This window comes from Scylla paramamosain, chromosome 33, assembly GCF_035594125.1.
Source record: "Scylla paramamosain isolate STU-SP2022 chromosome 33, ASM3559412v1, whole genome shotgun sequence".
Lineage (NCBI taxonomy): Eukaryota > Metazoa > Arthropoda > Malacostraca > Decapoda > Portunidae > Scylla > Scylla paramamosain.
Genome location: NC_087183.1, coordinates 16,591,485 through 16,604,469, shown reverse-complemented (window position 1 = coordinate 16,604,469; position 12,985 = coordinate 16,591,485). Strand labels below are relative to the sequence as shown.

The 12,985-nt window shown below is 43.4% G+C and overlaps 1 protein-coding gene across 2 annotated transcripts; it reads right to left on the bottom strand.

Moving 5' to 3' along the window:
- Positions 1-270: 270 nt before the first annotated feature.
- LOC135089821 (mucin-2-like) lies at positions 271-12,745 on the bottom strand. Of its 2 annotated transcripts, none has more exons than XM_063985914.1 (8): positions 12,074-12,745; positions 9,156-9,282; positions 8,821-8,873; positions 7,438-7,543; positions 5,865-7,177; positions 4,521-5,630; positions 3,750-4,395; positions 271-3,493 (listed from the first exon to the last, which is right to left on the bottom strand). In XM_063985914.1, exons 1-8 carry the CDS (start codon positions 12,605-12,607, stop codon positions 2,484-2,486), a joined length of 4,899 nt encoding a protein of 1,632 aa, XP_063841984.1. In that variant the 5' UTR covers positions 12,608-12,745; the 3' UTR covers positions 271-2,483. The 2 variants fall into 2 exon arrangements, with proteins under 2 accessions (XP_063841984.1, XP_063841985.1); XM_063985915.1 differs by having other exon boundaries at positions 7,522-7,543.
- Between the last annotated feature and the right edge of the window lie 240 nt (positions 12,746-12,985).

Below are 12,985 nucleotides of genomic sequence, written 5' to 3'. Positions count from 1 at the left end.
GGTCAACTACAGCTGCCAGGTTCTGAACCTGCGGACAGCAAAAGTGAAACTTGCAAAACTGGTGATCGGACTGGGGGGTGGGGGGCGCAAAAAAAAAAAAAAAAAAAAAAAAAAAAAAAAAAAAAAAAAATATATATATATATATATATATATATATATATATATATATATATATATATATATATATATATATATATATTATATATACATAACTGATAAACAATTAAACTAACAATTTCAATTAAAAAAATATATCAAACTAATGAACAATTCAAAACTTTAACAATATCAATTTCAAACAATTAACTAAACAAAACTACCCGCTGGAAACTAAGCAATTTATGACCTACTATGGAAATATAGATGACTGAAGCAACAATGGCAAAAAAATTAAACAAAAATACATTAACAGAATAACAGCAACAGTAGTTCGGATCAGGCACTGGACACACACATAACACAACTAAATCTAAAATTAAACCTTGCAAAAGCTGAGGCAATTCTTGAGTCAATGGCATTAAAATCTTTTTTTTCTTTTGTTCTGTAAAAAATGAGCATCTGGCCAAATAATGCACAAAAAAGCTGGTTTGAAAACACACATAAAAGGTGAATTTGCACTTTCAAGGATGCATTCATAGTAAAAGAGAGAAAGGTGAATATTTGTTGCTAGCGATGCAGTGTACAGCTGAGCCCCAGTTAGCCCGGCACAGCACAAACATATGCTCCCTTCCAAGTTACGATTCAGTATGTGAGATAAACTAAGGAAGATGATAGTACATACTCTAGTACCTATCACTATATCACTGAATATCAATAAAACTAAACTAGCGTCAGGAAACCCGAGCTAGGCGAATAGTGCACGCTATGCCATCATTACAGACTTATTTGCACTTTTTTACATACAACTTATGTCCATAAACCATTTATCTCCTGCAATGTATCTTTATGCAATTTCATGTAGTTGCCAAAAGTTTATATTAAGCAGTTATCACATTTTCTACAAAGGATGTAAACTTCAAGCAAATTCACAATTTTGTCATAAACTTGAAGATGAAGAATAACAACAATGAAAGAAAACTGATCAGCAAAATAAAGTAGGCACCATACTAAGTGATTGTAAGGCAGAGGGAGGGAATCTACTGAACACTATAGCAGCCTTTCTTCAAATAAACTACAGAAACTTAACAATATTCTTTAGCATCACTGACTTAACAGAAGAGGAGCACCATATCAAAGTAAAATATAAATATGACTGGGTACTAAGTGACTTAGAAAATATTATGGCCTCATACAACACTTGCATCAGGTAATATGAGCTCTCAAGCATCTGGACCCTGTTTTATAGAAGACATGGCGGGGGCAATCGCAGACATCCTCAGTTGTGCATCCCCTTTCTCCAAGTGCTCCAGTATTTAAGTATTGCAGCAGACTAATTAATCCTCACAACAGCTGGTGGCACCTGCTGCAACAGTAACATGTGCATCACAGCTCACCTGTGTGAACCTTGGACTCTGATTGGCTAATCAAAACACCTTAATCTGTGTGTAAAAGCCCCAATGTTACAGCACTTGAATTTAAAACTACTGCAAGCAACTTTTAGACAAAGCTTTCTTTAAGATGCAGTATATAATTCATGTTGTAGTTTTGCTGTTATACTCTTCTAAGAGATAAATTATTGTTTTGATAACATTCACTGCATGACAGTAAGGAAAGTGCCCAGAACAAGAAATAGTACAGTAATCAATACTGGAATGCACAGATGGAGGTGTAAGGAATATCAATGTCCTGAAACATTTTACAAAGGCAGAAAAATATATCTAATGGTAACTATATTCATTGTAAAGCCCTGAAGGATGACTGTAATCTATATCACATGACCAAATGCATTTACATAATTAGTATTGACATTTTCAGCTGCTTACACTCTCACTGCCTGTTCTCCATTAGGCTCTGGTAGTAGCAACTCTTTGACTTCCATTAGCACCATCCAGAAAAATACTAAGCCTCTGCTAAACTGAAGACTCACTGGCCTTATCACAAAATCGTCTTTGGCCTCTTGAATACTCATAGTTCTACTCCAACTTATCACAAGTTACGAGTCATTTTAAGAAATGCTGAACACTTTCTTAAAACATCTAGGGAGAAACATCAACGAGAAAAGGAATATTTCCAATATTAAAAATAAATCCCCGTAAAACAGCGTGATGTAAAAGGCTCACTGTTCACCGTAACTATCAACTGATGCTTCACCAATCTTCGCCATGAAAGTTTCGGTCATGGAATTTCAGCTACCAAGAGTTTGAATTTCAGCTACCAACAGAGTTCAAACAATAGGCCACAATATAAATACTTTCACATCTGTAAACAATTATTGACTACTAACTCACAAACAGCAGCCTCCACATTCACCTTCCAGTCACTACCGGTCCCTAATTGCTGCCCAAGCTGGATATATACTTTATTGCACCACATAATTTTTGTACTCAAGACCTGGCAGCCTTTGGTAAATTGCACATTTCCTCAATGTTTGCCTCTTTACACTCAGAACCGTGATGCCCAACCTTCCCACAGTTGTAACATGATTTCTTGGCACCAGCGGACGGATTGGGGGTGTGGGGCAGGTTGGGGGGGTAGTGAGTGTAGGGCATGCCGGCTGCCAGTCCCAGGCCAGGCGCGGGCCCTCCAATGCCAGCTGGTGTGCCACAGGCAGGGCTCGGGCCACCCCCACTCTGAGTGGTACCCCCCAAAATAGAATACTGGCCACCACTGTAAACAAATTCTGGATTTATGCCACTACCCATATTTGGGATTGCAAAACTGGGAGGCATGGGAGACGAGACAAAGCCGTTAGCAAGAGAACTATGAGTTGGCATGAATCCTGTAAAGTGAGGAAACACTTGAACCATTTGGTAACCTGGTGCATTGTACTGTACACTGCTATGTGGAGCCCCTGTACACGAGTTACCAGGTGGTACCTGGACAGTGGGAGCCGAGGCCACACTAGGGACGGGCGTGTGGGTCACCGGGGGCTGGGGACCATCTGAATGGGAAGCAGTAGTGTGGGGAGAGCCACCATTACGCCCATGGTTGTTCCCAGCCAAGGAGGTGGGGACTGTAATACCTTCCGGGGAGCGCACGCAGCAGTGCGGGTCAGGCGGCACCAGTGGCAATGCTCCGGGGGCTGGCGGCGTAGTTTCTCGACTTGATTTATCATTGTTGATGGGTAGAGGATTCCTGGGGGGCATCACTGGTCCCTGGTTAGGCAATGGAGGTCCTGGGTATCTCATTGCCCCACTGTGGTGGAAGCCTAGGTAGCCAAGCTGGGGGTATGGGATGCCTCGGTGCCGGGTGAGATTGGCTTGTGGGGGCAGCAGGACTGGGTGAGGAGGGTGGTGGAAGGGAGGTGGTGTGCCTCCCTCACTTGCTCCAGACCCCAGTAACCCTAACGGCTCTCCAGTCTCACACATCTCTGCTCCATCACCATGAGCTTTGCCTGAAAGCAAAATCTTCATAAAGGATGTGTTTCCCAAAAGGATCTAATTAAGTCACAAAGGAAGCAGTGATACCCAAAGACATCAGTGCAATGAGTGACCACAACTATTCATGGTGTATAATCAGGTGTAATTTCAGTAGTAATTGCTTGGTGTATAGTAGTAATAATGAACAATATATGTAGTGCTTGCTATTCCTTAAATGATCTTGGTTGATTTCTATTAAAAATCATCAATTAAGAAAAAGACTTAACTCACCTCTTTTATCTGGAAGGTTGTCTCTGGTGTGGTCTGGGCTGGGGGTCTGAGGTGGGGACGAGTACTGAGAGGAGGATGGAGATGAATCGGAGGACTGAGAGGAAACTTTGATTTGACTCTGTCCTCTTAGATTTCCCTTGTTCATTCGGGTGCTGCTGCTACTGCTGCTACTGCTGCTGCTACTGCTACTGCCTCCCCTGCTGCCCATGACGGAGGACACTGGAGCGCCGTGGTGCGGTGGAGCAGCCTTGAGGTGTGGCATGGATCCCATCTGTGGCACATGGGAGAAATAGTACGACCTGTGTGGCTGCTGGACACCGTACGGTCCTGGAGGGACGTAGGAGTGGCTGCCCCCTGGACCTCCCAGGACTGGATACAGGTAAGCTGGGTAGTGGCTGCCAGGGGGCACCATGGGCATCAGTCCTCCAGTACTGGGCGGGGGAACACCAATGCCGCTGGAAGAAGTGTACACTGGCATGTTCCCGGCAGAGGTATACACTGGCACTGCCATGCTTCCTCCTGCTGCTGAGGAGTGAGGAGGGGGAGCTGTGTAGCCTGCTACATTCATGGACGAACCTGCAGCATTCATGGTGCTGCTAACACTGGGCAAGTTCTTTCCACCAGGCCCACTGTTGTTGTAGTAGACCTGCAAAGTAAGAACACAGTGGTGAAGTTCACTCAAAAGATTTTCAGCTCTCCATAAAAAGGTAATACATCATGAGTAAAAGCAATAAGGTACTTCAAAATCCAAAGAGACATGCACATCCTCACCTGCTGGCTTCCATTACTGACAAGGCCAGAGCTGGTGCTGGGGGTGGATGGTTCCTGTGAGGGGGTGCGTGGAGGGACACAGAGCGAAGGTGGCGATGTTCTATGTTGGTTCGGAGGAGGCTGTGAAGTTATTGGAAGCTGCGGGAGACCAGTTGGAGGTGGGGTAGTCTTGAGGGGGATGGGAGGAGGAGGAGTTATGTAATGTGGAGTAGTGTGTGAGGCTATATAATGAAAAACTGAAGCAGGCGGGGTAAGGACACTGGGACGTGTTTGAGAAGCAACTGAAACAGGAGGAGGATGTGTGGCATGATTGGTCACAGTGGTGGTGGGTGTTGTAGACTCAACACTTACTGAAGAAACACTTGGTGGTGGCTGTGATGAAACTAATGGAGCTTTCTGGTTGGAGGAAATAGTGACAGAATGGCACTGAGTCATGTGCATTGTCGAGGCAATATTGGTAGAGACAAAGGAAGTATTTACACCACTGTTTGGAGTAATTGCAGTGCTGTTGGTTATTGTAGCAGTTGTTGTGGAGTTGACAGAGGCTGGAATAGTGTTAAGAGTTGACACAGGGAGGGTAGAGGGAGTGGTGATGGAGGTGAATGTAGTGGTGGTGACTGGAGCATTGTTAGGAAGAGTAGTAGCACTTGGCACTACACTGGATATGGAACCTTGCAATGAAGCTGAAGATACACAGGCTGAATTATTAGTACCAGACAAATGACAACTAGCAGACTCTTTACAGTATGCCAAGGTGTTACTGACAGAATTTTTTGCTTTTTGTGAGGGGTTTTGAGGTGCTTCAGAAACAACTGTTCCTCCAGGCTTGCCTTGATTTGTTGTACTGTGTTGACTCTGTGAGCAAGTTTGTGGAGTATTGAGAGAATGAGCAGTACTAGAGACAACAGGATGGCTGTTTAATGGGGCGTGGGATGGGCTGAATGATCCATGCGACGTGCACTGGTGAGGCACAATGACAGAATGGTTGGTGAAGCCGTTGGGAACATGGTTGGATGAGCTCTCTATGGTGGCCAAGACTCGCCGCAATTTGGTAAGAGCACCCCTGGTCAGCCCCAGCTCAAGGATTTCCCGGTCACTCATCCTTTTTAGCTGAAATGGAGATGCACACGTTGACTGGTTTTGCTGTACATACATCTGAACACCTATTTCACACAAACACAGACTTTGTGAAGGAGCAACATTATAGATTCATCACTGCATTCCTTATAAGAATGTCACCCTGCATAAAATTAAGTAAAAATAAGACATTTAAAAATATTTACATTGATTAATAAATCTGATATAATTTTTGACAGTTTGCAATGTTAAAATTTTCACACTCACCTTGTCAACAGGGCGATTTGCTAACTGATGAGCATACTTGCTTAATCTCTCATGCTTTATGTAGTCTTGATTTAAGCAATTATTATTATTAACAGGACATTTTTCCAGGGCAAATGAATTTATGGAATTGGAACCAACAATGGACGACACTGGTCGGACACTTGAGTTAGTGCTAATGGTGTGGGCGTTCTTATCTTGATTCCCTCCATAGACAACAACAGGCGGTGATGTGTTTCTGGCGGTGGTGGTGGTGGCGGCGGCGGCGGTGGTGGCAGTGGCAGTAGCAGCTAGAGTAGTGATGGTGGTACTGGTGGTGCTGGTAGTAATAGTGGTGGCAGTAGCAACAGGAGTGGCTACTGTGGTAGTGAGGGTAGTAGTAGTTATAGTGGTAGAAGTGGTGGTAGTAGTAATTGTGTTGGTGGGTGTGGTAGCAACAGTACTACAAGGAAGGTTACTGGTAGTAGCAATCTTGTTCACGGGAGAATTAGCTGCCAAGGAAGTCCTGCAAGCCATGGTTGCATTTGATGACGGACATGGACTCTGACTGTTTTGTCTTATGGCATTTTTGTTGTTGGAGACTACAGGCGCTGCACAACTGGGTGAGGTGGAGGTAGGCAATGTGGTGGTGGTGGTGGGATGACTCCCTGACCACCGTGAGACGTTCTTCCCATGGCTGCTGGCGTTGGGTGGGTTGTGAGGTGTCCCACGCATGGAGGTAGGGCTGTTCTGTGGAGTCAGGGTTCCAAGGGCAGTTTCACTGTCCCCTGACGAACCTGTAGGTAACCGGGACCGTGAAGCTGAACGGTCTGATTGTCTCTGGGACCGAACGCCGGATGAAGGCGGCTTTCCTCTGTGACCCAACCCAACATGTGTGCCTCCGTGGGTCATACTGCCCTGGGTAATGCCAACAGGGGACTTATGACCTGATCGGGGGCTTGAGTGAGTGGCCAGCCCTGGGTTGGTGGTGGGTCCTGTGGTTGAAGCAGTCACGGTCGGGGGAAAGCTTGCCGCTGTTGTTGTAGTGGTGGTGGTGGTGGTGGTGGTTGGGCGGGACATGGGCGAGGATGCACGACTAGGACTGAGTGACTGCAGGGGAGAAACATAAGGAGAAGACTGTGGGGAGCTGAGGGGAGAGCTGGATGTGGGAGGTCCATTTTGAACTACTCCATGGTGGGGCCCTTCCTCACTGCTGGACCCTTCACTGTTGGAGCCTTTCCCATCTTGTGTACACCCGGCTACACTCCCAACTACTGGTGGGTACTGGTAGTAGTGGATGTTACCATGGCTATATGGGTAGCTTGGAGTCAGAGCAACTGCAATGCAAATACCACCATTATGTCACTATCAGAATCATGCCATGTTTTTATACCTACAAAACACAAGCCCTGGAATCTTAACTATATCAAGATCCATGCTGAAATGAAAAGAAAACAAGTTATTTATCCATCCTTCCACACACCTACATGTTTGCCAGCTGTCAAGGAGTATGGCAAAGAACATGAGATGAATAGGTTAAGCATGGTGGTCCTGTCGTATCCTGACATTATCTCCATGTCTGTCACTGAGTACTTACCTAATCTCTGCTGTTCAAATATTGAGTTATAGATAATTCTAGTTGACACAGTGACTCCATCATTGTACAGCTCACTGGACTCACCACTGCCACTGCTGCAAGCGTCCTGTAACAAGAAACATGTGTTAAAACTACAGATGATTGTATGGGAGTTCCTACCAAGACAACAACTCTGATTCTAAGATGCAAGTGAAGTTCATGACTCACAATTCCTCTTTGCATTCATAATCTATCCAATGGTAGGAATTTAATGCCAATGAGCCTCTCCTGAGTTCAAGTTCATCATAAAACTCCACCCAGTAATAGCCCTTATCTAATCAGCATGAGGCAACTTTAAGTTATTTATAGATTGGACAAGCATGATGGTAACCTGAACAAGTCTGATGTGATTGTGATGCTATCTGGGGGCTCCTGAGAGAGAGAGAGAGAGAGAGAGAGAGAGAGAGAGAGAGAGAGAGAGAGAGAGAGAGAGAGAGAGAGAGAGAGAGAGAGAGAGAGAGAGAGAGAGAGAGAGAGAGAGAGAGAGAGAGAGATTCCTTGTAACTTCTAACTGGACTGAGATAGCAAGGAACAGACAAACAGATTTTTTATTTCACAAGGAAGTAAATCAATGCATGGTACTCTTCTTTCTTTATAAACTACCCTTAACATATGACTAACAGTGCTATACACTTAACATGAATTACAAAAAAATTATGAATGTTGTCCCTGAAGGCATACTCAAGTAGCACAGAAGCTTATCTCCCTTATCCCTTACAAGGCTGCCTACTGATTAAATATGTAGTGGTTACAATACACTTTATGGATGTTTAAAAAAAAGGTGCTGTAGAGAGCTTGATGTAAATACAACCACAAAGAAAGAACTTGCTGTAATGATGCAAAAGGATAAATGGGTATGGGAAAGTGCAGAATTGCTGAAAAAACAAGTTTGCAAAGTAGATGAAATCACAGGTTATGTCCAACTGATAACAGAGAGGTGAGTGACAAACAAGACAGTTTAAGGAGATAAGAGAGTATGCTATCCAAACTTTTGCCAGGAGATAATTACATAAGTATGTGACGTGTAAATTCAAAAAGCTAGTTAATAATGTTCAAAGACTGGAAAATATTGACAGGATCACTCTAAGGAGCTTGGAGTGCAGCAATATCTGATACATCACATTACAGAAGATGACAAGCTGATCATGGTCATAGCACACATGAACAAATGGATCTCCCGCAAACCATTTCACAAGTCTCATAGAACATTCAGTAACTAAGTAAATAGATAGGGAGGTTCAAATGAAGAAAGCTTGATCATGCAAGACTGAAATGGTCACCCAGTATGAGAGGTATGGATGAATAGGATGGACTACTGGATACAGAAGGTACTGCAGGACTGACCTGACTCCCTGCACCTTCTGGTGATGTCTGAGAAGTGCCCAGCCCACCAACACCTGGGGAAGAATGGGCAGGGTGAAAACACAGGCAACATCCATCTCACACTACTACTACTTGACATCAAACCCTGTCATCACCTGATATTCTTACAAGAATGAGGTACTGTAGATGATAAGCTTACTTTTCTGCAAGCTACTTGACATCAAGAGTGTCACCACCCTAAGTTCTTACAAGACTGAGGTAGGTGACGAGATTACTTTTCTGCAAGATAGGTACTTGTCATCAAAAATTGTTACTACCTGATGTTCTTACAAGACTGAGGTAGGTGATAAGCTTACTTTTCTGCAAGCCCTGTGTATGCTGGTGGTACTGCAGCTGTGAGCTGGGTGTTGGCAGGAGAGTGCAGCCCTCCAGCAGGGTGTCTCCCTCAGGCTCAGTGCCAACACTTAGGCCACTGTCACACCCCTGCAGGATCACAAACCAAAATGTATTCTAGATTTATTCTAGATCGTACAGGTAAAAAATCCTGTTTTAAAAAGATAACAGCTGACTCAGGTTTAAATGATAAATAAATGTCAACATTTATGTTATTAAAGTAAAAACCTGTAATGGTATTTATGTTATTTAAGTAAAAAACTTTAATGGTATCATTTTTTCATTCATTATTATCTATAAATAATTTGCATATCTAAGGCTATTACCTTTCACCATTCATTATCAATTGTAACTCTTCATAATATTTTCTACCTATCATTTCACGTAACACACACACACACACACACACACACGGCCTCCTGCACTCCATAGGATCTATTTAGCAAAGCACCACCAGTAAGACTCTGACATTCCATGTAATCAATCACTTTTAAGGGAAATGATAGCAATCAATATTGATACCACTAAAGACTTTATATACATTCAATGTAATCACACACCACACACCACCATGACACCTGTATGTGTGTGTGTGTGTGTGTGTGTGTGTGGGGGAGGGGGGGACAAGCCCACACCACTAATGCTAACACAGGTGTTCGTTGCCATGACGACGAGGGAAGCACCACATCTGCAGCAGCAGTGGCATGGTGCTAATGCAACACCTCACTATTGCACCTCCCACTGGAAACTGGAGCTATTGATAATAGGAACAAGGCAGAGTAGAGGCAACTGTACTTGAAGAGACAGAGATCAATTACTATGATGTAAGGCAGAGTAAAGGCAACTGTACTTGTATAGACAGAGAACAATTACTATAGTGCAAGGCAGAGTAGAGGCAACTATATTTGTATAGATAGAGATCAATTACTATGGTGTAAGGCAGAGTAGAGGCAACTGTACTTGTAGAGACAGAGATCAATTACTATGGAGTGACATTTTTCATTCTTATTGGTATTATAATTTATGTTTTATAATTGTATTTTACTGTACTGCTTGTATCAACATAGGTAAAGATCAAGTTACATATGTGTGCCTTCTTATTTGTATTCTGATTTTATTTGTACTTCTACTGTCACTATTATATCTGTATTAACTAAACAACAGAAGTAAAGATGCTTTTATTTTATATTCATGTGCATAACAATATCTGTTTATCTACTGTTACTAAATTTACTTTTTTTTTTTTTCAAATTAAACAGGCAAATGAACTTGTATATTTAAATAAAATTCAAACTGCTATGAGATGGTTCTGTTTCCTTATTTTTCTTTGTGAAAGTACCATGTCAGTTCAGCTGTGACTGTTACCGACCTACTGTGTATACTTTTGCCTAACCAGCCTACTTAATACTACATGTGTGGCATTAATACTTGAATAAATAAAGGCATACATCAAATGATTACTGAATACTTTGTTTTTCTCATTCTTATTTGTCTCATCACACTTCCTTATGACTATTACATACACATCTTTTTTTCAACTACCCTAAGCAACAATACTTACATAAACCAATGTATAAAAGCACATCAAATGATTACTGAATGCTTTGCTTTTCTCATCCTTAGTTGTGTCTTTATATTTATCTATTAGTGCTACATATAATTTTATTCACCTTTTACCCTACAACCATGCGTCCTTCTAAGATTTCAGGATTAGAGGTTGTTTAAGAGAGGAGAAAAGTACAGTGCATTTTTCTTTTGCCTCCCCCACTGAACCTCAACTTTCCTTATAAGGCACACTCCTACACTAGTAGAGCATCTCTATTCTGGTATATCCTGCTGCAGTCTCCACCTGAAGGCATGACATGTTATTTCCTATACTAATACATGGTTAGCTCTTTCCCACTTCAATACATACCGATACCAAACACTTCTCATTTATATATTTGCATCACTAATCATCTCACAAATGAACTTCAATTATCTACCTGGCTCCTGAATCTTTAACTTTCATTCCATCTCCACATCTGACTTGCATAACAGCAATAATAATGTAATAAAGATGCATAAAGTAGCAAACCCATAAAACTTGTGATGATAAAGAAGCAATGGGGAGATTAAGAATGGGAGGTAGGCAAACTTGTGGTGATGGAGGTGAGAGAAAGGGCTGCAGGCAAAGTTTTGATAATGAAGTTTTTATGCAAAGGTATGGGTAGTATTACCTGTGACTATAGATAGTGTTAGGTCAAGCAAGAAGTGAGTTAACCCCCTATGGACTAAGCTCTCATTATTCTTCAGCAGAACTGTCTTGTATAACTATCAAGTCAATCAATTATACAAGCTCTTCATTGACTTCTCAGCTCAATGTAATTTCAAATACCTAAATCCACCATTCATTACTACAAGGGCATTCACTGCTAGCACTCTCACAACTCTGGTGATACACACACTGCATGACAACCCTGAGTAAATGAAGTGTTGTTTATATCCTACATGAGGATGACTCTCACTGAAGGATCTCCTCCTGAGAAAAGTTATGTAAGTAGGTCACAAGTGTTCCTTATGAAACAGCCATCCATCAGAGACGTGAGAGATAAATGAGTGGCATCAGTCTTTCTTCTGGTAACATTGATAGGTCCAATTTACATGTACAGTTATGTAACATTAGTTTATTAGGGTTTCCCTGAGTCCTCCCTCCCCAAGGGCGGCAGAGGAGACCAGAAAGATGAGCCTTGCCTCCCGCGCCGCCTGTACCGCTTGCCCAGCCCCGTTCCCCTCCTACCCCCGCCAGGAGGCAGCGAGGCCACTGACACAGGCACTAATGGCACTGCCCTCTTCCTCAAGGACATCCCTGCGGCCCGCGGCCCAGGGGTCATCAACCCACCTCGGGGGCGGCGGCACAGCCCGGGAAAGCCTCCAGCATGTGGGCGTCGAGCTCCTGGTGCTGGGAGAGCTGCGCCTCCAGCCTGGTGGCCCTCTCGTGCAGCTCGGCAATGACTCGCTTCTGCTCGAAGGTGAAGGCGGGGTGGTGCAGGACCATGGTGTACACCAGCAACATCTCCTTGATGTGGTTGACATCGGTGAGGGGCGGGTCCTGCTGGGCCTCCACCAGGCTCTGGTACAGCAGGGTGGAACACGTATGGTTCCTGCCACTCAGCAGGGCAATGTACACTATCAGGTTGCTGCGCGTCCTTTCGTCCAACAAATTAGACAGTCGCTTTATTTCCTGCGTGTTATTAGCCTTGTATTCAGCTTCCCTGAGGTCGTGGAAGTCCCTTTTTCCGAGGTCTTCCACACACGTGCTGATAAACCTCAGCTCCATGGGCAGACACATGTTGAGGAGGCCACACACCAGCTCCAGGCGGCGGTGTGGCTCATTGTCCCTGAACCACAGCCACACCTCATCCTTACACACCATCGTCACGCCTCCCAAGCTCCTGGGCTACACCTCAACCCTCGGCTACCCTAAGCCTTCCACCACGCTCACGGAAAACTCCACTGTGACAAACTTCATCTTAATATATAAGTCGCCATTTGCACCCAAATGAAAATGTTCCAACAATGCGCCAGGAATCGGTACCACGAAGCTCTTGGAAAAACCTAGAAACACTGCACGCTGTCAATTATAACATGATTTATCGACAGATATGTCATTAAAATTAAAGATAAGATATTTAAAAAATGTAAAGTTGTAACAAATGGACTCTTTCTGGTAAAAATAGAAAGTGTAATATTCCGTGAGAGTGACAGAGTAGCCAACCTCCCCGAGCGACTCTTGCCCCACAACAGATCGCTC